The sequence below is a fragment of the Schistocerca cancellata genome, chromosome 5 (assembly GCF_023864275.1).
Source record: "Schistocerca cancellata isolate TAMUIC-IGC-003103 chromosome 5, iqSchCanc2.1, whole genome shotgun sequence".
Lineage (NCBI taxonomy): Eukaryota > Metazoa > Arthropoda > Insecta > Orthoptera > Acrididae > Schistocerca > Schistocerca cancellata.
In genome coordinates, this window is record NC_064630.1 from 679818651 (window position 1) to 679844910 (window position 26260).

At 41.3% G+C, this 26260-nt stretch overlaps 1 protein-coding gene and 1 non-coding gene across 2 annotated transcripts in view; both read right to left on the minus strand.

Moving 5' to 3' along the window:
* LOC126187577 (neural cell adhesion molecule 1-like) overlaps nucleotides 1–26260 on the minus strand; it is a 101856-nt gene that overhangs the window by 69703 nt on the left and 5893 nt on the right. Inside the window, exons 3-5 of the mRNA XM_049928744.1 lie at nucleotides 21901–22058; nucleotides 6222–6357; nucleotides 3329–3459 (exon numbers count right to left, since the gene is read on the minus strand). Coding sequence (XP_049784701.1) covers nucleotides 3329–3459; nucleotides 6222–6357; nucleotides 21901–22058 — 425 coding nt within the window. The remainder of the gene's footprint in view (nucleotides 1–3328; nucleotides 3460–6221; nucleotides 6358–21900; nucleotides 22059–26260) is intronic.
* Trnap-cgg (transfer RNA proline (anticodon CGG)) lies at nucleotides 9712–9786 on the minus strand. Its single transcript has one exon. It is a non-coding gene; the product is annotated as a tRNA-Pro (tRNA).

Below are 26260 nucleotides of genomic sequence, written 5' to 3' on the forward strand. Positions count from 1 at the left end.
CTCAAAGATTATATTTCTTCTCCATTGATTTTAATACCTACTCCGAATTTTTCTTTTGTTTCCTTTACTGCTTGCTCAATGTACAGATTGAATAACATAGGGGAGAGGGTACAACCCTGTCTCACTACCTTCCCAACCACTGCTTCCCTTTCATGCCCCTCAGCTCTTATAACTGCCATCTGGTTTCTGTAGAAATTGTAAATAGCCTTTCCCTCCCTGTATTTTACCCCTGACACCTTTACAATTTGAAAGAGGGTAATCCAGTCAACATTGTCAAAAGCTTTCTCTAAGTCTACAAATTCTACAAACGTAGGTTTGTCTTTCCTTAATATTTCTTCTAAGATAAGTCGTATGGTCAGTACTGCCTCACTTGTTCCAATATTTCTACAGAATCCAAACTGATCTTCACCGAGATCGGCTTCTACCAGTTTTTCCATTCGTCTGTAAGGAATTCGCGTTAGTATTTTGCAGCTGTGACTTATTAAACTAATAGTTTGGTAATTTTCACATCTGTCAACACCTGCTTTCTTTGGGATTGGAATTAGTATATTCTTCTTGAAGTCTGAGGGTATTTTGCCTGTCTCATACATCTTGCTCACCAGGGGGTAGAGTTTTGTCAGGACTGGCTCTCCTAAGGCCGTCAGTAGTTTTAATGGAATGTTGTCTATTCCCGGGGCCTTGTTTCGACCCAGGTCTTTCAGTGCTCTGTCAAACTCTTCACGCAGTATCGTATCTCCCATTTCATCTTCATCTACATCCTCTTCCATTTCTATAACATTGTCCCCAAGTACATCGCCCTTGTATAGACCCTTTATATACTCCTTCCAACATTCTGCTTTTCCTTCTTTGCTTAGAACTGGGTTTTCATCTGAGCTCTTGATATTCATACATGTGGTTCTCTTTTCTCCAAAGTCTCTTGAATTTTCCTGTAGGCCATATATATCTTATCCTAGTGAGATAAGCCTCTTCATCCTTACATTTGTCCTCTAGCCATCCCTGCTTAGTCATTTTGCACTTCCTGTCGATCTCATTTTTGAGATGTTTGTATTCCTTTTTGCCTGCTTCATTTACTGCATTTTTATATTTTCTCCTTTCATCAATTAAATTCAGTATTTCTTCTGTTACCCAAGGATTTCTACTAGCCCTCGTCTTTTTACGTACTTGATCTTCTGCTGACTTCACTACTTTAATCCTCAGAGCTACCCATTCTTCTTATACAGTATTTCTTTCCCCCATTCCTGTCAGTTGTTCCCTTATGCTCTCCCAGAAACTCTGTAAAACCTCTGGTTCTGTCAGTTTATCCTGGTCCCAACTCCTTATGCTGCGGATGATCTTCCATGTACGAAATTATGTATAGTACTCGCTCCTTTGACAACGATTGTCCTTCACTAGGTTTCACTAGAGACGAGATTTGTGGCTTCCTGTCCGACCATGATGATGAACTACATGGTTTCAATGGCATTTTCACTTGTTAAACACGTATCGCCAACAGTGTATTCCTCATGTACATTCTCCGCACAGTCGAGCATACATTACGCCACGCACTCCACTGACTCATCTTGCAGAAACGATAATATTTTATCTGTAACCTTTTTTCCTCCCTCTAAGAAATATCTTAGGTTTCTTTCTGACGAGTAGTCAACTTCGGCGACTGTAGTTGTGGATAAGATGCAGGGTTTGCTTGGTTTATCGTTGCCATTGCCCTGCTTTGCATCAACACCAGTAGCACTTAGCACTGTTGAACCAAACTTCTGCGGCCCGATAGGAGACACTTACGGTGCTTCGAAAACGTGATCCTTTAGTAGTGTAGCGTAGGCTAGTTATTTACAATGCTCATGTGTATGGTTTTCACTATGACAATTGGTACTGATGTAAGAAATTCAACAAGAAATTTAGCGCCTAGAACCGCTCGGCCACCACGTCCGGCTTTAACCTCCGTGATTCGGAACCATATAGGAGAGTAGGTACAGCCACAACTTTATAGAATTACGTTGTGTTTCTTTTCTTGTTTTCCTTCCAAAAGTTCTTCCAATTGTTCCGCAGATAGCTTCATATTTAGTAACCCTTTTTTCAATGTCTTTGTCGTAGTTAAAACTAATATCACTTCCTAGATAACTGAAGTGAGATACTTATTCTACAGTTTTCTCATTTATTATTACTTTTGATCCGACTGGATTTTTTTCCTTTCAAAGCCATTAGCTTTCTCTTATTTCCAGATACAGTTAAACTGTAAAATATTGTCTTATATGCAAATACAATTAAACGGTTATATATTGTGTTTTGGCTCAATCTGTATAATGCTATTTGTGAATTAATTATCTTTCCTGTATCATTATCTAGTCATCAGCGTATAACAGAGTTTTTAATTACTTCATAACACGGTCGTCAATGCACCACTGATGCAATAATCTCAGGAAAACAATCAGGTTTTAGAAAGGGAGTTCGCATAGTGATGATAGATTTATTAGACAAATTATTGAAAAACCTCGGGAATTTGGCTTTGAAACGCATTTAGCATTTATTGCTCTTGATTAAGCCTTTGGTATGGTAAATAAACCTCTATTGTGGAAATTATCGGAAATAAAATGTTTTCCTAAACATCTCATTAATACAATACAATACAAATATATACATATAAAAATGCTGTAAGTTCTACTTCGAAAATTTAAGATGAAATTTCAATAAATTAACGTACCTGACAAAGGTTCAGTCTATCACACATAACATTGAACCGTAAAACGATTTCTTTCTATCATAAGTATGTTGCACATGAGCACCGTAGAGGGTGGTGAAAGGACACTTCAGTACTAACAGTCACGGCCTAAGAGTGATCTAGACGTATTTAAAAACAAAGTTTTTGAGTCGTTTGGCTACTTGTAATTTTACTTATATTCCCTCTTGGTTGCAAAATGTTTATTCACATAACGCAGCATGTGAAGATTGGTGAGTGGGGACGAGTTACTCCTGTAACCGAAATTGCAGATCTGAAGATGGTTCTAGATGAACCGAAACCGGTCATGTGAATAAACATTTTGCAGTCAAGACGGATTGTAAGTGACATTGTAGAAAAAAAGATTGCGGTGTCCCTGCTGACATTATGTCTGTTTTTGCAAATACGTGTAATTTCATTTTTCTGTGAGATAGGTGAGCATCGATATCATGCGTACGTCTGAAGCCAAGTTTCCGTTTGTTCGCGATATAGGTATGGAAGACTTTCTTTCTTGTGTTCGTCGACACTTATACATGAACGGATTCCTGGTTAGAATAAACCAGAACTACTTAATGTGACAAATACGAGTAAATCTAAGTGTTTCAGTTGCACACTTACCTGCAACATCCATTTCACTCTCCATGAGGGTGGATTTGACCGTAATTTACACGTCAAGGCGACGTTATCACCCTCTCGTATGTCATCGGCTCGCACGGGACGTTCCAAATGTATAGACACTATGGGAACATCTGAAAACAGACGGTACACGCCATATTTAAGTATGTGGGGGATTTTTGCCTGACACGCACAGAGATACTGACATTCAAGCCTTCAGACTTACTTAACTACATATATACAGGGTGTTACAAAAAGGTACGGCCAAACTTTCAGGAAACATTCCTCACACACAAAGAAAGAAAATATGTTATGTGGACATGTGTCCGGAAACGCTTACTCTCCATGTTAGAACTCATATTATTACTTCTCTTCAAATCACATTAATCATGGAATGGAAACACACAGCAACAGAACGTACCAGCGTGACTTCACTTTGTTACAGGAAATGTTCAAAATGTCCTCCGTTAGCGAGGATACATGCATCCACCCTCCGTCGCATGGAATCCCCGGTGCGCTGATGCAGCCCTGGAGAATGGCGTATTGTATCACAGCCGTCCACAATACGAGCACGAAGATTGTCTACATTTGGTACCGGGGTTGCGTAGACAAGAGCTTTCAAATGCCCCCATAAATGAAAGTCAAGAGGGTTGAGGTCAGGAGAGCGTGGAGGCCATGGAATTGGTCCGCCTCTACCAATCCATCGGTCACCGAATCTGTTGTTGAGAAGCGTACGAACACTTCGACTGAAATGTGCAGGAGCTCCATCGTGCATGAACCACATGTTGTGTCGTACTTGTAAAGGCACATGTTCTAGCAGCACAGGTAGAGTATCCCGTATGAAACCATGCTACCATGCTCCATTGAGCGTAGGTGGAAAACATAGGGCCCAATCAAGATATCACCAACAATGCCTGCCCAAACGTTCACAGAAAATCTGTGTTGATGACGTGATTGCACAATTGCGTGCGGATTCTCGTCAGCCCACACATGCTGATTGTGAAAATATACAATTCCACTATCACCTCCGAAGTCAGAATTGCCCCTGTGCTGCCTCATTTGATCTTAAGTCTTTCAAACCCCTTTTTAATTCTGATTATAATATTAGATCCCTGTCGACTCCTGTCTCTTTAGCTATGACATCATGAGACATTCATCCCCTCATAGATGCTTCAAAGTACCCTTTCCACCTATCCGCTCTCTCCTCTGTATTTAACAGTGCAACTGAAATTGCACTCTTCATGTTACCGCACTTTATTCTAATTTCACCAAGGATTGTTTTCACTTTTCTCTTTACTGAGTCTGTTCTTCAGCAATTGTTTCTTTTTCCTTTCCTTCCATGTTTCATGCAACCATTTCACCTTCTATTCCATGCATTTATAAGTGTCTTGTATTTTTGTACTCCTGATATCCATGAACAATTCTGTATTTCCTTCTTTAGTCGATCAACGGATTTCATGTATTTCTCATGGTTTCTTCACAATTGCGCTCCTTGTACCGAAGTTTCTCTTTCGATCTTCTGTGATTGCCCTTTTTAGAGATGTCCATTGGTCTGCAACTCGACTGCCTGCTGAGCTATTCATTACGGCAGTATCTATTGCATAAGAGAACTTGAAGCCTGTCTCCTCCTTAAAGATTCTGTATCCCACTTCTTTACGCACTGATTCATCCTGACTAGTCTCTTGAACTTCAGTCTACTCTTCATCATTACTAAATTATGATATGGGTCTGTTTCTGCTCCCGGATAAGCATTACAATGCAATATCTGATTTCGGAATATCTGCCCTGAAGAGACGCACTGCAAATTCGGTCGAAATATTGACATTTTAGTTGCTTCATTGCTTCAGAACAACGCGCCCCAACACCCAAACAGATTTTATTCCGATTGACACTCACCACGGAAGCCCACGAATTTACATGAACGAATTTGGGTTTCTCATGCACATCCTCGGATAATATTTTGCTGCGGTTGTGACTGAAGGATTCACACATTAACACTGTTGTGTCCGTCATCATTTCTATTAACGTCCGTTTATCAGCATGTTTACGTTTTACTTCGTTCCTATTGTACTGCGAGCAGTGTCACTTAAAAATTCTTCCTGATGTTGTCCGTATCCCAAAGTGTATCCTTTTAACTGCAGGCCTGAATGTTATGTAAACTACCACGTAAGAGAAGCCATGAAAGTAAGGAATCATCAACACATTACTTGAAACATGCCTTATGCAGAGTGGATGCCTCACAAAAAGTGAAGACTTGAGTACTCCATTTCTAAAACTGTCCTCCGTTAAGAGGAAGTGGACCCCATGGCCGTCCCAATAAACGACTGTTTGACAGTTGGCTGGATTAGTAGATGATAAGTTCGAAGCCCGAGAATTCGGCTGACGCAAGGCTGTTGCATGTATAAGCCTTGCAAGTGTACCCTACATCAATGCCAGACACGACTTCGGAAAGAGGAAGTCAGGGATTTCCACTCTAAAACACAAAATTAACGTTTTAAGCTCGCATTCATACTACACGATCTGTTACAACAAGTAATTTAGTTTTATATCTTAATATATGGGAAATGACGATTACGCTTCAGCTATGTTAAGTTTGCGGGACGGACGTGTGTAGTGGAAAGCGCACTCAAACGAATGGTGAGCCTTCGCTGTAACTGCCTGGTGGGCGGGGCAGCGGCTCGATACACGCGACCGTCAACTGTCGGCGGCTTCTCAATGCTCGCAAAGAGAAAGTAGGGCAAATATGTTAATAGGAAAGCATCTGAACTCCATTGCCATTGGTTTTTCAATATAAAAAGAACGAAACTACATACACACCAACGAATGTAATTTTACTTCTAAAGTAAAGTAAGTAAAAAGAAACAAAAAGAAGGAAAACGATGAAGGCGTAACTTACAGTAGACGAGAAGTTTCACTGATTTCTCCAGTATGCCGTCTGCGCCCTCAGCTTGGCACTTTAGGGTTTCCCCATCGTCAGCCGGAAGTGGCGTGAACAACAGTATTGACATGGTCTCGTTACCTTCTTCGGACACCTTGGGCAAAAAAATGCGTTTTGAATCAGAAACACCCAAATATTTAAGGTGATAAATCGTGGTATATTTAAAATAATTACTTTTCGTACCTAAATTTGAACTAATTCATTTTGAGGTTAGACTAGCAGTTTATGCTTAAATCCAGAAAATAACCAACAAACAGAAGTCTCTGGCCAGTTAACAATATAAAGAGCGAATATTTTTTTTTTATCTGGTCACTGCTGAGGTACTGTAGGGCGCACTGCAAGAACGAAATATAGCGAGGTATATTCTCACTGGAAATGCAACACACTTCCACTTTACAACTTGAAATAAATGTGTTATATTTCATCACCTGTTATGCACAAACAAAAAGTAATTACACATCTATCTCTCTGACAATCTTCTCAAATATATTAAAATGTTATACTGTTCTTGACCTAATAAGTTGTAATGAAAAGCGAGTAGCACTAGGGAATTACGCAGTAGCAGTTAAAATTAAACCATTTTCAAATACTATAGTTGCTACTGTAAATTTAAACTCATGAGCATGTGGGGAGTAAACTGTTTCCTACGGATTGTACTTAATACAGCGGATACCGATGTTCGTTCGGATGCAACGTAATGTCCGTCCGCGACAAAGCCTGCGTTCACACTGCCGGTCGGGCCGAGCCGAGCCTGGCCGGGCTGCCGGCCGCCTTGATATCAAACACAGTGTTTTGAATTGTGGTGTTCACACTGGCGGCTGGGCGGCGCCGACACGGCGTGCGCCTCCCGGAGCCGAACCGGCGACATCCCGAGTGTTTCATGTTGCCGGCGCGAGCCGACCGCAGGCGCGAGCCTGTTGTGCGGCACTACGGCTTCTGCAGTACACGCATCACACGTCTCCCTTCTGCTTTCATCACAAGTGTGACTGCACACGTCTTTTATTTCAAGATGTTACCTCACACTTCACAGTCAGTGAGGAAAAATTATATTTATTATAATGATACAAGCGGAATTACGTTTATTTCATTTATTTAATCTACCGTATTTACATGCATTTGCAACAATAGCTTGCCAGCGATCGCGGCATTGCCGCCACTGAATAGTTCGCATTTACTTGCAAACGGAGACAGATGAGTGTCACTGAGGGACGGAAATGTGTCAGCCGGCCGCGGTGGTCTAGCGGTTCTAGGCGCTCAGTCCGGAGCCGCACAACTGCTACGGTCGCAGGTTCGATTCCTGCCTCTGGCTTGGATGTGTGTGATGTCTTTAGGTTAGTTAGGTTTAAGTAGTTCTAAGTTCTAGGGGACTGATGACCATAGATGTTAAGTCCCATAGTGCTCCATTTTTTGGAAATGTATCCCTACCAGATGACAATGCATTGTAAAGTCATGCTGTGGCACGTTACTATACGCTGTTGTCTGTGACATCTTTTTGCTATGTTCTTACTTTAATGAATGCAGAATAACATATACATGACATTAACTTGTGTCCATCAATTTGGTATCAGAAATTCGGCTAGTATGACAGTAATGATGCTGTTTCCAGATTATGGAACGAAGTGACCAATGAGTGTGTTTCAGATAGTACACACAAATATAAATTATTTTCCTGTATAATTTTATTTGTTTTGTATACAATGAAATGAGATACACAAAAAATGGTTCAAATGGCTCTGAGCACTATGCGACTTAACTTCTGAGGTCATCAGTCGCCTAGAACTTAGAACTAATTAAACCTAACTAACCTAAGGACATCACACACATCCATGCCCGAGGCAGGATTCGAACCGGCGACCGGAGCGGTCGCTCAACTCCAGACTGTAGCGCCTAGAACCGCACGGCCACTAAGGCCGGCTAATTGAGATACACAAATATACAGTAAATAGCTAAGTACTTTCAATTAGAAAATTTATTTTTGAAAGGTTTTTTAATTATTTTAAGTTGCATTTTTAACGAAATATTCAACAAAAGTGTTCCTGACAGTTTTAGAACGTAATGTGGAAGTTCTGTTGAATGTGGCACCAGCTGATTGCATATCAGCATTGTTACAAAACTTTTCACCTTCAACTTTGCATCCTTCTCTGTCAATGACAATATTATGAAGTAGACAACTCCGTTTATTGGTCATTATACGATATGCACGTTCAACAACTATCTTGCATTGAATGCATATTATTGTATAGAATCTTCTCGTTGTCCAAATTTCTGCGAGGAAAAGGTCTCAAAATGGTTCAAATGGCTCTGAGCACTATGGGACTCAACTGCTGTGGTCATAAGTCCCCTAGAACTTAGAACTACTTAAACCAAACTAACCTAAGGACATCACACACACCCATGCCCGAGGCAGGATTCGACTGCGACCGTAGCGGTCGTGCGGTTCCAGACTGTAGCGCCTTTAACCGCTCGGCCACTCCAGCCGGCGGAAAAGGTCTCATCAAATTCTCTAATAAGGGGTAAGCTTCATCTCCCAAAATGACGTACGGTAGTTCCTGACGCATTCCTTCAAGTCTTGTTGGTGGCGGTAATAACAGCTCCCCATTTGTAAGTTTAACATTCTTTCATTAAACACGCCTGCTTCAGACTGTTTACCGTAGGCACCAACATCTACAGCTATAAATTTGTAATTTGCATCAGCAACTGCTTGAAGTACAATCGAATAATACTGTTTGTAATTGTGAAACTGAAAGTTTAGGACATCTGACACGTATGTGCTTCCCGTCTATAAATTCAATACAGTTGGGAAATCCCCATATCGTATGCATTTCACTGGCAATTTCTTTAAATCGAGAAACAGTTGGCGTTGGTAAATGAATGGGAGCAAGTGACTCCCATATGGGAGTCTTTCACCACCACTGATACGGTGGACACTCCCAATCGGAATGACGATGCTAGTGCATGAAAGGAGATGCCTGTGGACAGATACCTGAGAAAAAAAATTGTAAAATGTGTAACTCAAGTGTGGTGTTGGGGGAAGTTTTTACAGTTTTGTTTGCACAGTAGATATTTACTTAGTCCATGTCATTTCACAGTTTTACAACAATAAATAATTAAAGAGACATGTTCTGGCACCCTTCTATATTCTTTCAATTAAAATAATGAAATCGAAATGCAAAGACCTGAGAGACAGTTACAGAGAATAACTTGTATAACTTGGCAAAATAAGGTCATGTGATCCAGGGAATAGTATATTAAAACGCAATTCCACTCGGGCTTTGTTCTGTCATATGATTTTCCTAAATTCCAAGAGCTATGCACAGTTCCTTATCAGTGGAAATAGAACCACTGAGTCAAAGTGCATTATCTCAAAACTCTTCTCCTATCAGAATGAGATTTTCACTCTGCAGCGGAGTGTGCGCTGATATGAAACTTCCTGGCAGATTAAAACTGTGTGCCCGACCGAGACTCGAACTCGGGACCTTTGCCTTCCGCGGGCAAGTGCTCTACCAACTGAGCTACCGAAGCACGACTCAGAACCGGTACTCACAGCTTTACTTCTTGCCCGCGAAAGGCAAAGGTCCCGAGTTCGAGTCTCGGTCGGGCACACAGTTTTAATCTGCCAGGAAGTTTCTTCTCCTATCAATCTGTCTATCTTACAAGGCAATGAAAAGAATTATGTGAGGTCATCAGTGGCTCCACATGATGAACCATCACCACTGCCAAGCGCTGCATCATGAAGAAAAAAGAAGGAAAATCCTGAAGGAGTATTTCTGCGATTCTTCGTTGAAGGCACAGCAAGACATTACCAAAAATGCGAAGCTAATTACTTCCTAATTCAGGAATTCCCATAATCTCTTCCTCAGAGGTAAGCGTTTGTGAAATTTAAACTACAAAAGCATGACTACAATTAATTGGAGGTAGTGAATGCTGTACAAAGTTGTACTGCAAACCAAAAAGTGTGTACTAACGAATCTTACCTTATCGTTATACACAATTTTTCTTCTGCTGTTATACTTCTGCGAAAATTTGTGTTCTGTTTCGAAATATTGTCTTGAATGTTCTGCAGCACGTACTGAAATGTATTATGATTCATTCTGTAATATGAATATGATTTTTCAGGATAGTTTTTAAGTTTTTCATGTAAAGAAAAAAACTCTCCTAAACGTCTGTCGTTATTTATGGGATGAATCCATAACCTCCTAGTTCTTCCGTACTTCAAAAGTCGACGACTTACTGCAGAGTCAAACAATACCAATAAGAGAGTGAAGACATTGTTCTACACGACATCACAAACTAGCTAAAGGTGAGCAACTGTTGACTTCAGCTGCGTTTTCTACTGACTTGCTTGTCAGCTGTCAAAGGGTGGGGATTTTTTTAAATTTATTTATTTGGCCTCCGGCAGCTTACAGCCATTTAGCCAAAGAGTGGGATTACCTTGACAGTGCAGCGCTGCCCGCCAAGGAAGAAAAATTAATTAAATTAATTAAATTAGTATACTCTTATCTTTTAGTTCGAAATACGAAATGTACATTATACTAATTGTAGGATGTTGATGACAAACAATTGTTTGTCTTTTGTGATGCGACGTGTGGCCAATTATAAAAGCATAGCAGATGATTGTCCAGTAGCCGAGGGAAAAATTCTTATACATTTGGATTTATCTAGACAATGAGAACATTAAAATAATACGAGGGACCGACACTAGGTCTGTGCTCATCACTAGTAATTAGTTTTTTTCTGTCCTGCATTATATGACTACACTAAACCAAGCCGTAACCGCGCGAACTCCGAACCTTGCGAACGCGGCTCTGACGCCACTGAATAGCTCGCATTACTTGTGACCAGAGACAGATATCAGAATCATTATCATTTCAAAAACTTTTTGGTACTTTTAGCTACATTTCATTCCCAACAATGTATGGTCTAAAACGGATCTAACAGTAAGCTACCCGCTACATAACTTTTTCACTACAAGATTTGTAAATCAAGTGCACAACGTCGAAAAAATACCATCATTTCACAATGATTGTTAAGAAATATGGAAAGATAAATGATTCAATACGAAGCTAAGATGTTACACTACCACGTGTACAAAAATCAGTTTTTTTAGCCGCATACTTTCTTCAAAATCGGTTGGGAAGCGTTACGAAACTAAGAAATCACGCGAAACGAAAAGTAGACTTTTTCTTTTTTCACGACGTAAGTAATGCTTTTAAGGAAAAAACAAGCTCATAAAACGATGTGGCGAAGTCTTATATACCGCTAAGAATTTTTAAAACATGAAAATCGGAGAAGTGGATATTCCCCCATTTCGCCGTCCCGGCTCGGCGCGGCGCGCAATGTGAATGCACTACACGTCGGCCTGAGCTGGCTAGGCACGAGCGACAACCCCGGGATAACAAGGCCGCCCAGCAGTGTTAGTGACGTCACACTAAGCGGCCCATAGCCGACGCAGCAGTCCACGGACTCCTCCGTACAGACGCGCCGGATGGTAACGATCTTCTGTCCGTCATACAGAAAGGAGCGAACTATAATTCGAACCAAATACCAAATTATATATATTCTTATAAAACGGCATAAAGGTTCATAACGAAATACCGATTACATATACGGGCAGGGATAGGCTCTAGAACTCCTCTGAAAAGTGTTTATCTTCAGTTCCAGAATGAACATCAAATCGTCAGGTTTTCTAAATAGAAAAGCACTTTGTTAGTAACATACAGCAATAATGAGACTTGCAGTTGGTGATTTCTATGTGGAAAAGGAAATAAGCTGTAGAGAGATTGAAAATGGTAAGTAAAGAGAGCCTCAGCCTTTTGCTCACATTCTTACCTGTAATGCACTTGGTTGTTTTTCATTTCCTTACCTTTCATAACATTTTTAATATTGTTTAAAGAAGAGTATCTTCAATAGCAGAGTGAACTTCAAATTGTCAGGCTTTTCTTAAAGGAAAGAGCAGTCCCTTAGTACCACAGTGCAAGACAGAATCTTGTGTTCAGTGATGTCTATGTTAAAAGGAGAATATTTGATATCTATCTTTTGTTTCCATTCTTTATTACTAGGGATACACTTGTAAAAATTCTTGTAAAGAGCTGTCACCATGAACATATGAGTAAATTCACAATAGTCATGAGTTTTATGATATAAAGCGAACTCTTGTTACCTTATTGTAAACGAAAGTTGTGAGGGTTTTGCTATGTATGACAGTGTTTAAGATAATTTACTTTCAGTGTAATAGCTTGAAAATGTTAAGTCCTGCTGTCAGTTGGCATTTGTCACCACCTGTATGCGAGTTTTAAAGCTATATAGTGTTCTGACAATTATAAAATAGTGGCGAAGTTCCTCAATCGATTCAACTTATTCCCGCCCTTATATGTAATCGGTATTTCGTTATGAACCTTTATGCTGTTTACACGAATATATATAATTTGGTCTTTGGTTCGAATTATAGTTCGCTCCTTTCTGTATGACGGACAGAAGATCGTTAGCATCAGGCGCGTCTGTACGGAGGTGTCCGTGGACTGCTGCGTCGGCTATGGGCCGCTTAGTGTGACGTCACTAACACTGCTGGGTGGCCTTGTTATCCCGGGGGTGTCGGCACGAGCCGAGCCAGTACGCGTCATCCAGGCCCGGCCCGGCCGGCACTGTGAACGCAGCCTTTAACCGTTATGTGTCTGCAATTGCTTGTCGTTTACGTGCGTATACGGGGAATTAAGGCACAAATAGTGACTAACAGAAAAAGTAAATATATAAATAAGTCGCAAAAGGAGTGTAATTGCAAATGATAATAATGATTTTCTGAATCCGTTTATGAAACAATGACCGGTCTAAAATGTTCGAGTTTTTATTGCTTAGCGATTTTGTCGTTATTAGTCACCGTCAGATCAGTTTGCTCCATAGCTTTGTACTGTATCATATACGCATGGATACTCAGCATGTTACGCATATCATAGAGCAGATGAGGCTTTCTATTTGGACAGCAAAAGAACTGACTATCAAAAACAAGTAAAACATACCTGATAAAAAAAGAACTCATATGTAATAAGAGAACTTATATTTAATTTAACCATTGTTGTCAGAAATTGTTGTCTGAAGGTAACTTGAGTACAACATATCAGGGAACTGGTCAATGGGAAATACTAGAAAATAATATTAGCTTTTCAAATGTGATTCTACAGAAATATGCTAACGGTTAATGGGTAGATCGAACAGTTAATATAGAGGTACTGCACATAACTGGCGATAAAAAGGATTTATAGGACAATTTTACTAAAAGAAGGCATAGGGTAATAGGAGACAGCCAGAGGCGTCAAGGAATAATTAACCGTGTAGTGCGTGGAAATGTGGGAGATGAAACTTGAAGAGAGAGACCGATGATTAACAACAGCAATCAGAATCACATCGATGCACGTGGCACTGGTTTCACAGATATCAACCGATGGGGGAAAAGTTGGAGCGCCAAAAAATAATTAATGTACAGTAATTTATGTTTCGCTTACAGATATGTTTAGGTAATATACATTATAGTTCAATTCTTTTATCTTGGCGGTTCGCGAATGCCCGCCCAGACGCGGGAGATTGCTGCGTTGCCAGTTGTACGGGACAAGACAAGCTGCGCCACAGTATAGTTCGCAAACTTACGTTTAGGGGGGAGCGCGCAGTTTATGAGGAAAAGCCACCACGGCCGCATTAACCCTTTCGCTGCTACAGAGACGTGCTCCCCGCATTCCGCGCTGTGCGCGATTTTGTCATCACTGCACTGCTCGCCTGTGCAGACACATGGTGTTTCGACTGCTTTGACACACTTTATCATTCGATTTCACAAAAACTATTTGGCCCAAAAATTTGATTTTTACATATCTTCTTGGCTGATACCTTCCCCCCCCCCCCATAAATGACTTAAAACCGAGCGGGGTGGCGCAGTGGTTAGACACTGGACTCGCATTCGGGGGGACGACGGTTCAATCCCGCGTCCGGACATCCTGATTTAGGTTTTCCGTGATTTCCCTAAATCACTCCAGGCAAATGTCGGGATGGTTCCTCTGAAAGGGGACGGCCGACTTCCTTCCCAATCCTTCCCTAATCCGATGAGACCGATGACCACGCTGTCTGGTCTCTTTCCCCAAACCAACCATCCAACCAAGTGACTTAATTTTGTTTCGGTGTTCAAGGCAGTTATTGTGCAGCATTAGATGTAGTAAACAATTGCACGACATTTTGAAGAGCTTGCAGAGGTAAAAGTCCATAGTGTATACTTTCCGTATGGTCGATTTTAGATGCCACTAGAAATTTCAGAAAATTACATTCAAACGAACATGATCTAAGACACTTTGGTATTGTTTTTAAATAAAGAAAATATTAAACACCAAAGAAGGTTTGAGCTCAGAACCTTTCGCTTAGCAGCCATACACTTTAACCATTACGCTAAACAGCTCGTCTTCAATAGATCTGCCGGCCGCGGTGGCCGTGCGGTTCTGGCGCTGCAGTCCGGAACCGCGGGACTACTACGGTCGCAGGTTCGAATCCTGCCTCGGGCATGGGTGTGTGTGATGTCCTTAGGTTAGTTAGGTTTAAGTAGTTCTAAGTCCTAGGGGACTTATGACCTAAGATGTTGAGTCCCATAGTGCTCAGAGCCATTTTAACCATTTTTTCAATAGATCTTCCGGAGGACTTCAAAATATCACGCAAAATACCGACAAACACTGTTGATATGACTATGAATTATTCACGTTTCGTCGAAGTACAATAGGAAATAAACAACTACCGCTGTTCTTTATTGCGAAAAAGCGGTTAGTGAGAATGATACAAACACCTTTCCTTGCTATCGCCTCAATTAGGAGGCTTATTGCTTGTTTGGTTTAATTAATTAATAGAATATGAAACAATTGGTATAAAGAATGCTTTTTCCAAACTTTCTATAAAAGAAAGTCTGCTATCAAGACATTGATTTTGTTCAGCTTCTTTATTTATGACTGAACGTTTCTAAAACCGAAGACACTCGTCCGTGCTCTGCACTGCAGTCGTGCTCTGGCAATGTCGTTCTCTGTTCATTGGCTGACTGTGTTTTGTGACGTCAGATACGCAGAATGAACCTAAACTCGGCCGCCATCGTCAATGATGCGCACTTTAGTATCTAAGTAATTCACATTGCAAGATTGCAGGTTAATGTAAATGCGAGATGAGCCAATGCAAATGTAAAATCCTCGTACATTAGTAACCGGCGTAACCGCCGGTGTGCATTCTGTTGTTCAGGTGCCAGATTATAGCTCCAGTGCGTCTAGCACGAAGACAGGTTACTTACAGGCCCTCAATTGGTCTCTTTGTAACCAACATACGACCATCAGTGGCACCGAGGCAGAACTAACTTCATCAGGAAACACAACAGACGTCCACCCTTCCCTACAATGAGCTCTCGCTAGACGTCACAGACGGCGCAGATGTCGGTGGTTTGAGGTCATTCGAATGCTCGCAACAGAGCGACTGGCACGAAGCTGTCGTTGAAGTAACCTATTTGTAACAGTTCTTTACGGCACTATGGTGCCAACCGCTGCTCAAATTGCTACTGCAGATGCAGTACGATGCACCAGAGCCAAACATCGACCACGATGTTCTTTCCGTTTGGTGGTGCCACGTGATCATCCAGAAACCGATCTTCTTGCGGTCCTGCGTTGCCGTAACAACCTTTTCCAGCAGTCATGAACGGTGGCTACGATCTTGTCAAGTCTTTCTACAATATCGCGGAAGGAGCACCCGGCTTCACGTGGCCTCGCTCAAACTCAGTGAGGTGTTAATAATGTCGTCTTTGTCATCTTAAAGGCACATCAACTCACTACGTTCTGTCTCAACGCCAACTATCGCTCACTACCGTTACAACGTGTCCTTAAAACAAACCTAATTTTTTATCCTCACCGTTTGGGATAGACATCATATTTCATAGAAACGCAACTGCCAAATTTCTTTTATGTCGCAGAACTCCCTATTCGTGTTGTGACTCCCTTATCTCCATTTGTGACCAAGCTCTACTGTTATAAAGATTCATATAAAAAGAACATTCATAGTAATTAAGTGCTAATGTTAAGGTATTTGCTCAGCAGGTATACAGGGTGAGTCGCGTAAGACGTAACACCCCCATTATTCCGCTGGAGATTGTACGTATCGAAAAGCGGTGTTTGGCGAATCATAGCCGACTACGGGGCACATACTTTGGTACATGCACAATAATCACAACGTTTATATTGACCGAGATAATGAGGCAAGTACATGATTTTTACATGGGACGCTCTACTTTTTTTACCATCATTCGAACGCTCTGGACAAGACGCGTATAGTGATGTAACGCTTGTTGCTATTGTGATTCAAACTTTGCTTAAAAGACGCTGGGAAATACTGCACGAATGAAGGTCGAGGCGGTCGGAAGCGGCTGCAGACTGTAAACACGCCTCGCGCGACCAGCAGGCCTAGTTGCCGTGTTCTATGCAGCATGTACGGTCTACGCTACGTAGGTAAATCCTCATCCGCCCTCTATTAAGAAAAGTTTGAATCACAATAGCAACATGCGTTACATCATTATACGCGTCTTTTGCAGAGTGTTCGAATGATGGTAAAAAAAGTATAGCGTCACATTTAAAAAACATGTACTTGCCTCATTATCTCGGTCAATATAAACGTGATTATTGTGCATGTACCAACGTATGTGTCCCATAGTTCATGATTCGAAGAAAACCGCACGCCGATACGTGCAATCGCCCCCGGAATAAAGGGGGTGTTACGACTGAAACGTCCCCTTAGAACAATTTCTGAATTACTGTGCTGATTAACCTGTTACACTATTTGCTTTTCAAACAGCTGGGCAAAACTGAACGTACTCAAACATTCACTAAAGTGACACACAATATTTTTAGCTCAACGCAATCTGACTTTCAAAAATCCCTACAAAATAATGGCCCTGACTAACATTAACCTATACGTTTCACAAATCACTTACCTCACCAAAAATCTTCGTTACTCGAACTACTGCAATACAGCGAGCGCCACTACTGCCAGCTAAATAAAAGATTCAAACTACGGAAGGCACTAACTACTGATAGGCATAGTTAGCAAATGAAAGATTTTAATAGAGAACAATGTATTTACCTCAATAGTGTTCAAAAGTCATCATGTATATAGCAGTTCATGATATCCAGTATTGCAAATTTCAAAACTCCGCCATCTCTCTCCTCACATCCACCACTGCTGGCGGCTCACCTCCAACTGCGCAACACTACGCGCTGTTCACATCCAGCTGCCGCTGCCCAAAACTACAATGGCAGACAACAATGCTAACTAGCCACAGACTGCACACAGCACAGCCAGTGATTTTCATACAGAGCGCTACGTAACGTTGCCAATAAGAAAATATAAACAGCCTACTTACACGACTTACGCGACTCATCCTGTATAATGAAGTTGGTATACACACTCGTTGTGATATTTAATTTTTGCTATTATTCTGAGATAAACTCTCCACATATGAATACCAGATTGATTTTGTTTCTAATGGATGTATGTTTGAATTCAGTTCTGTATAATTGTAAATGTCGTGTGACTAGTGCCTCCCGTCGGGTAGATCGTTCGCCGGGCAGAAGTCTTACGATTTGACGCCACCTCGGCGACTTGTGCGTCGATGGGGTTGAAATGATGATGATTAGGACAACACAACACCCATTCCCTCAGCGGAGAAAATCTCCGACCCTACCGGGAATGGAACCCTGGCCCTTTCAGTTCTGTATGAAAAAAATATTGATTTCTGTACTAAGTCGTACCTAGAAGTGTGGGAAAATCTGTTAGAAGAAAGCGAGTGAAGAACTACACCAATGTTGATTAATGAGTTATTTGTGTTCAAGAACTGAAAGACCAATAAATTACCCATTGCTGGTGATTAATACCTTAAATTCTACGCATATTCATCCTTAACTCATAATAAAGGTTTCAAGTTGAGGGCACGGACGTGATACGTAGACGGCAATTCAACTGACAGTCTTACAGCGCATGGGCTATTGTATTTTTCCATGGCGCTACGAGAACCATAACCCCCATATTGGGACACATTGCACTGCGCTTAGTCCACCGGCCGAATACTCTTTTTCTGCTCCAGGGACATCGATAAAAGGAACGTTCATTTTGTTCAGATTTTGGAAACTGGCTTATTTACTACATAACTTGTATAGGTAATATATTTTACAGAGATTGATAGACTTGTACGGCATATAACAGCATGGAAAGTTACATCCAAAACGTCTTCCAATTGAAAACCCCAGCAACAAGAAAATACGGAACAAAAATCTGGAATGAACTGCTTTTTCAAGTGTTCTCTGTGAACAGAAGATGATTCTAGAAGACAGCAAAAGGCTAATCGAAAATAACTGTGTACATCGTCGGTTCGTTTAAATGGGCTAAAGTATGAACACCTGGAGAAAGACATATATATCGTAATGGCCACGTTAAGTACATCTATATTCCCAGATAAATCACTAATTAAAAATAAATGTGAGGAAAACTATTAATCCTAAATTGTTGCTGAGTGGTAGGGAGATGTTGCGAAGTTGGGAAAAAATCTTTTATCGTATTTTTGGACGAAAGCTGGAGATCAGTTCTGATTCGTATAATAATATCACTTCAAAATGGTGGTAAAAATAGAAAAAAACAATGTGGAACCTCTGAGACTTTTATAAATCTTCAAATAGTACTTCAACAAATAAAGATGGAATCAGCTTTACGAAACCCTGGGAACATGGAGAATGTTGTACCGAGACACATCATTTACCAACAGTAACTCCATGAACCAAGTGGGATTAGTTAACCAGACAAACGAAAATGCACTTATTATTGTAAAACCGTGAAAGATCGATCTGTAGCTGCTAGCTATTATGTACCGCTATGTCTAAGACGGAATGCGCGACGTGGAAGGAATTCAAAAATAGATAAACTATCGATGGCAGTGACTGCAGAAGGTAAAAAGCTCACGACGAAACGTAAAGAAACCTCTGAACTGTTCAACAAAAAGTTATGCCCAGTTAGTAAACTGTTCAGCTTAAGGTTAATATGGTTGTGCTTACGAGCTGTAGAAGTTGGAAAAGGGACACTGAAATTTTTGGTGGGAAACCGTTATAGCGGTAATACCAAAATTATATGATGAAGAAAAAAAAACATAAAAGAAAAGAAAAACATGTGTAAGCGTCATTTATTTACAGTGTTGAAACATTCGTTCTCGAAGGCACTCTAACATCTTTGAGATGACACCAACGGCTGCAGTAAGGCTCCTTAGATCTGTTTTGCAAATGTAAATTAAAAATACTGTGTTAACGAAATCACCCAACACTGTATTATTAAACTACAGCAACCAAATATCCAGACAGTAGTGATGTAAACTGCGCTATTTCTGCCGGCCGTTGTGGCCAAGCGGTTAAAGGCGCTACAGTCTGGAACTGCGTGGCCGCTACAGTCGCAGGTTCGAATCCTGCCTCGGGCATGGATGTCTGTGATGTCCTTAGGTTACTCAGGTTTAAGTAGTTCTAATTTATAGGGGACTGATGACCTTAGAAGTTAAGTCCCATAGTGCTCAGAGCCATTTTGCGCTATTTCTGACCGAGCGAGGTGGCGCAGTGGTTAGCACACTGGACTCGCATTCGGGAGGACGACGGTTCAGTCCCGTCTCCGGCCATCCTGATTTAGGTTTTCCGTGATTTCCCTAAATCGTTTCAGGCAAATGCCGGGATGGTTCCTTTGAAAGGGCAAGGCCGATTTCCTTCCCAATCCTTCCCTAACCCGAGCTTGCGCTCCGTCTCTAATGACCTCGTTGTCGACGGGACGTTAAACACTAACCACCACCACCGCTATTTCTGAATGTTTACGCAGATCTACAGTGAAAAAAAAATGGCTCTGAGCACTATGGGACTTAACTTCTGAGGTCATCAGTCCCCTAGAACTTAGAACTACTTACACCTAACTAACGTAAGGACATCACACATATCCATGCCCGAGGCAAGACTCGAACCTGCGACCGTAGCGGTCGCGTGGTTCCAGACTGTACCGGCTAGAGCCGCTCGGCCTCACCGGCCGGCATTTACAATGAGTTTCGTACCAATCACGGCTCATGTAACACAAACGAATGTTTTTGCTAGGCCTCAGGAAATGTGGTCTGATTACAAATCTATTACAACCATTCATGTAATATTATGATTACTTAAACTCATAAAAGCAATTTCAAAAGTGTAGTAAATTGGTCTTCAAGATGAAGTTGGCTTTAAGCCTGTTTTAAATTGCAGAACCTGTTTGTTGTGAGATATCCATGTCTTCCAACGACTTTTGAACTGAATAACCTGGCTCGTCGTTAAGTGGTCGTGCGGCTTATCAAGGACTCTGAACCAGTATACAACATTGAACACTCAGGCAACATTGAATAAGGCAGTCATGAAGTTTAAAGAAACCTTATGTGTCTCGGATAAATCCTTCTGCCGGTTGAAGATTCATACCTGAATTTTTGAATTTGTTGCATGGCACCCAGCATACTCGTATGACGGTGTACCTTGTAATGATTCCGCTGAATGTGTTCACCGTTAAGGGGGTTAGGACGCCAAACGGGCCGACTTGGAGCAGGAGAGGCACCTCAGGACGTTTTAATTTCCACTGTCTATACTTTTACAAGTAAATTCATAAAACGTTGTCATCATGACCAGGAAAGATTCAGGATTCACACTCGTAACAGTGGAAGTTCAAAAACATAACAAAATAATTTCTTTACATGTGAAATAGGATTCACACTCGTAGCAGTGGAAGTTCAAAAACATAACAAAATAATTTCTTTACATGTGAAATTTCATCATTTTTTTCACTTACTAATGGCTGCATTTGTTGCTATAGATACACTTTTCTTCATAAGTAAAAGAGACTGTCCGATGAATTTTGCACAGCATAAAAACCATACTTACAGGTGTCTAAAACTCAAGAATCTATTTAATTTATGAAAAAATGAATGAGCTGTTACGTTTTAAACTTTACGTTTAGAAAAAAACTTATTTTGTAGTTAATTATGTTATTTTTTTACCACAGTTTTAATAGATTTGGAAAATTATAGAGTACCATACACCTGTAAGTATGGTTTGCATGCTGTGCAAAATTCATCAAAGAATCTCTCTTACTTGTGAAGAAAAATGTACCTATAGCAACAAATGCAGCCAATAGTAAGCGAAACAATTATGAAGTTTCACGTGTAAAAAATTTTATTTTGTTATGTTTTTCAACTTCCACTCCTATGAGTGTGAATCCCGAATCCTTCCTGGTCATGCTGATGAAGTTTTAGGAATTTATTTGTAAAAGTGTAGACAGTGGAAATTAAAACGTCCTGTGGTGCCTCTCCTGCTCCAAGTCGGCCCGTTTGACGTCCTACCCCCCTTAAGGTATCAGCGGAACATATTTGCGTGTTACGAAAAATTCTTATTATCTCTAGCGGTAAGAAGTTACTTGCGTTAGATGTTACCTTCCGTATATTTAGTGACAATATTGCAGTAACACTTATGATTACGTTTTTCTGAACATACAGCTTGACAAATTATTGAATAGGAGTCACGGTAAGCGTTCATACGTAGAAAGAAGTAGCACGTACCAGTTTCTCCTCCATAGTGTCCATCAACCGCTGATCGCCCAACCACCAGGAGACGTTCGGCGACGTCTCCCACCCCACAATGCGGCACGTGATCTCGCAGTTGCGGCCCGCAGTCAGTGGCAGTTCGACGTTAATCAGGATGCTGGACGGCGACCTTTCTGCGACACCACATAAGATTGAATCTGACAGGCAATATTCCTCGAGGAATATCCTGCTCTCTATTATCTTATTATCTACGGTACCGTTCTCCAATTGACTCACAAAATGCCGCGGTAACATCTCTGTATTATAAAAGGTGCCCCGAGATCCAAAAGGCTACAGCTTAACATTTTTAACTAGGAGTAAATTACGTTTAGCGCAAACATTCTTTCATACGTTTCATATTTGCGTATATCAGAATACGGAACATCAATATTGCGGAAGAATTCAAAATAAATCTCAAAAGAAAATACGTTTGTGTAACCCTGGGTAAAAGTGAAATTTAATGTGTTACAAATAACATGAAACAGTACTACACTGATGTAGGGTGGACTTGGTATGTGATAAATTAGCTGTATACACTGCGATACGAAAGCCTTGGGATAGCGATAAGCACATATGCTGATGGCGGTACAATAGTGTACACGAGGTATACAGGGTGAAAAGTATTTGAACCGACAAACTTTGGGAGGTTTTAGGGGACATCTAAACAAATATTTTTCTCTAATGTCATTTTTTCCTATGAGGATTATTTAAACCAGTGGAGGCCGTATTACGCTCTTCAGTTGTAGGCAACTGCTGTCCACCAGTGCATTGTCTCTGTTTGCTAATGGAGCGATACACCTGGAGCGAGTACACTGAGATGGTTGGTGCGTACTACGTAGCGCACCACAACGGACGAACTGCACAGCGGGTTTATCAACAACAATATACTAATCGCCGTATCCCGCATCATACGACCCTTGCTGCTGTGTACCAACGTCTGCGTGAGACCGGGTCATTTAGCAGAATACCTGGACATAGATGCCGTCGCACGGTAAGAACGCTGAAATTTGAGGAAGCAGTCTTGCAGGATGTGGAGCGGGATCCTTCAATCAGCACCCGTACAATTGCACGTAACATGGGGACGAATCAGACGAATGTAAGAACAGTTCTTCGACAGCAACTGTTACGTCCATTTCACTTACAGCGTGTCCATAACCTGGAACCAGTTAATTATTCACCCAGAGCACAGTTTTCACAGTGGTACCTGGAACAGTGTGAAATGCATCCTACATTTCCATCCTCTGTGTTGTTTACCGATGAGGCAACATTCGGGAGTGACGGAGTCTTCAACATGCACAATTAGCACGTTTGGAGTGAGGATAACCCACATGCCACAGTTACTAGCCCTCATCAATTGCGGTTCTTCGTTAGCGTGTGAGTCGATGGTTGTTGGGGGCTGTTTAAGTTGCCCGTATCTGCTACCTAGGCTATTAAATGGCAGGCACTACTACAATTTTCTCGCCAGAGCATTGCCAGAATTTCTGGAAGACGTCCCGCTCCCTACGAGACAACGCATGTGGTGCCAAGCACATTTCAATCGTCGTATGCGTCGATTCCTGAACCGACGGTTCCCAGAAACGTGGATTGGCGGAGGTGGTCCTGTACCATGGCCACAGACATGTCCTCTCTGGACTTTGGGTGGGGAGAGATGCCCAACCTTGTTAACGCTACTCCTGTTGCATCAGAAGAGGATCTGATTGCCTGGATAGTAGTAGGAGCAGCAGGAACAATTGAGGATACTTCTGCGTGCTTTTGCCCATGTCAGACACAACATGATCCGACGGTGTAATCTTTGTTTATGTGTCAGTGGAGGCATTTTTGAAGATCTACTGGAATTGAAATTGGGTTGTGTTAATGTGTTGTTTCTTGTTCATAAAAAAATGGAAAAGTGTTTGTTGGTTTCATTAATTTGCCGCCAGAGATATCATCCTCTACCCGTTTATATACTTCTCATAGGAAAAAATGACATTAGGGAAAAATATTTGTCTTGATGCCCCCTACAACCTCCCAGAATTTGTCGGTTTAAATACTTTTCACCCTGTAGAAGGTCAGTGCATCGGTGGAGCAGTCGTTTGTACTCAAGGAATCCACGTGCAAAAGTGTCAGATGTGATTATGGCCGCAAGCGGGAATTAACATGCATGGGACATTCCATTGTGGATATTACTGAGGAATTCTATATTCCGGGATCGACATCGTCAAGAGTGCACCGAGCATACAAAATTTCGACATTACCTCTCAGCACGGACAACAAAATGGCCGTGACCCTAGCCTACTGGAAAGCCGTAGCGTGGTCGTCTGAGTCCCGATTACTGTTGGTAAGAGTTGATGGTAGGGTTAGGATGTGGCGCATATCACACGAATCAACGGAGGCAACTGTGCAAGCTGGTAGCGTCTTCATAACAGTGTGGCCTGCTTCTACATGTAATGGAATGGATCCCCTGGTCCAAATGAACCGATCATTAATTACAAATGATTATTTTCGGCTACTTGGAGACCATTTGCCGCTACATGAACTTCACGTAGTGAATGACAAAGCGTCGTATCACCGGGCACAATTATTCGCGACTGGTTTGAAGAACATTCTGGACAATTCGAGCGGATGATTCGGCCACCCAAAGCGCCAGACATGAATTCCATGGAACATTTAGGGACGTAACCGCGGGGTCAATTGGTGCACAAAATCCTGCGCCGGCACCAGTTCCGCAATTATCGACGTCAATAGAGGCAGCACGGCTCAGTGTTTCTGCAGCGGACTTCCAACGTCTTTTTGAGTCCATGTCACGCCGAGGAGCTTCACTTTGTCGGGCAAATGGAGGTCCTACATGATAACACGAGATATCCCATGACTTTTTCCCACGTCAGTGTATAACCAACTTCGCAAATGTACTGGTACACAGTTTTTTTTTTTTTTTTCAAATGTTCAATATTCATCCAAGTTCTTCACCCCACATCAGTGACCGTCAGGTTCGACAAACTGGACGACTGCAGGAGGTACAATACTAGTTGGTCTTTCTGTCGCTGTCTCGGCAACACGAGGCAGTTTCATGTTCGCTACCGTAAGAAGGCTTCACTTTCAGCTTAGAGATCATTTTCGTCGGTTCCTTCAACGTCTTCTAACATTTTCCTCACAAAGCCTGAAAAGATTTGGATCAGCACTGATACGCGAGAATGAGAACTCGAAGCCATAGCAAAAATGATAATAATTGAAAACAATAATGAAACCTTAATACGAAATTATTTTTAGTTGATAAGTAAATTTTGACCGTTGAATAAACAGAAACACTTACGATCACTTATGGAATCACCCAAACTTCACAGTTTTCCACTAAGAAAGTCGATGACAATGCTTCTAGTGTGTCTGAAGGTCGGTTACCAACTGCCAACAAGCTAAGTTGAACCGCCAACAACAGAATGACCTACAGAGGAAATGGCAGAGTTTTGCAGTTCCATTGGTATCTAAAACACCTCCATGGTTCCACATGAAGGTAAAGTTCAAACGTCAAGTTATCGTGAGAACAACTTTACCTTTCTTCAGATGCCTATTGTTTGCTATCCCTGAGAATCTGTTACACTTCGATGAATAGTTGCAGCCCTTAAAGCGAATCTCTAAATATTTTCGACGTGTTCCCCCATATCTACTTGATAAATACTTCAGGCCTGAGAGCAACAATGGAGAATTCATCGCAGTAACGTCTTGTGTGAGTCTTCTCTGATCGATTCACTATGTTTTCCAAGAATGCCTCGTAAAAATCTAAATATCTCTGTCATCATTTCTATTACTGACTTTATACATTCTACGTCTTTAATACCGCTTCTTAGTGTCACCCCCTAAATTTCTAGACGAAGTTACAACCTAAACGTATAATAGGACACTACTGGTCTTTTTTTGTCGTTGATGAGAACATTATTAATTTTAAGGAGAACTGGCACTGATTATGCTAAGCGTGAATTTTACCATGGCCTTTCTGAATTTCCTTACGATCACCAATAACAATTATTTGTTGTAGACAAAGGCATATATCAGCATACAACCTAATAGTACATTTGACTATCTGTGAAACCATTTGTTTATTATTAAGACTTTTTCTCCATCCTAGCAAAGTTTCGCCGTATTTTAAACTGCGATGGCTTCTATTGACTGTTCAAGACAGTCGGTTATATGTGAAGATACCTCGTATGTTCATATAGCGCTTCTTAAACGATAGTGCTGTGCAATTTCGAACACATTTCCAAAATTTAGGACAGCGGCATTTGTTCTTTTCACGTGCGTCCAATTATATACAACATGTCTTTTCCCATCCGACTGATTTCCTGTGGAGCATGCTGATGCTTTG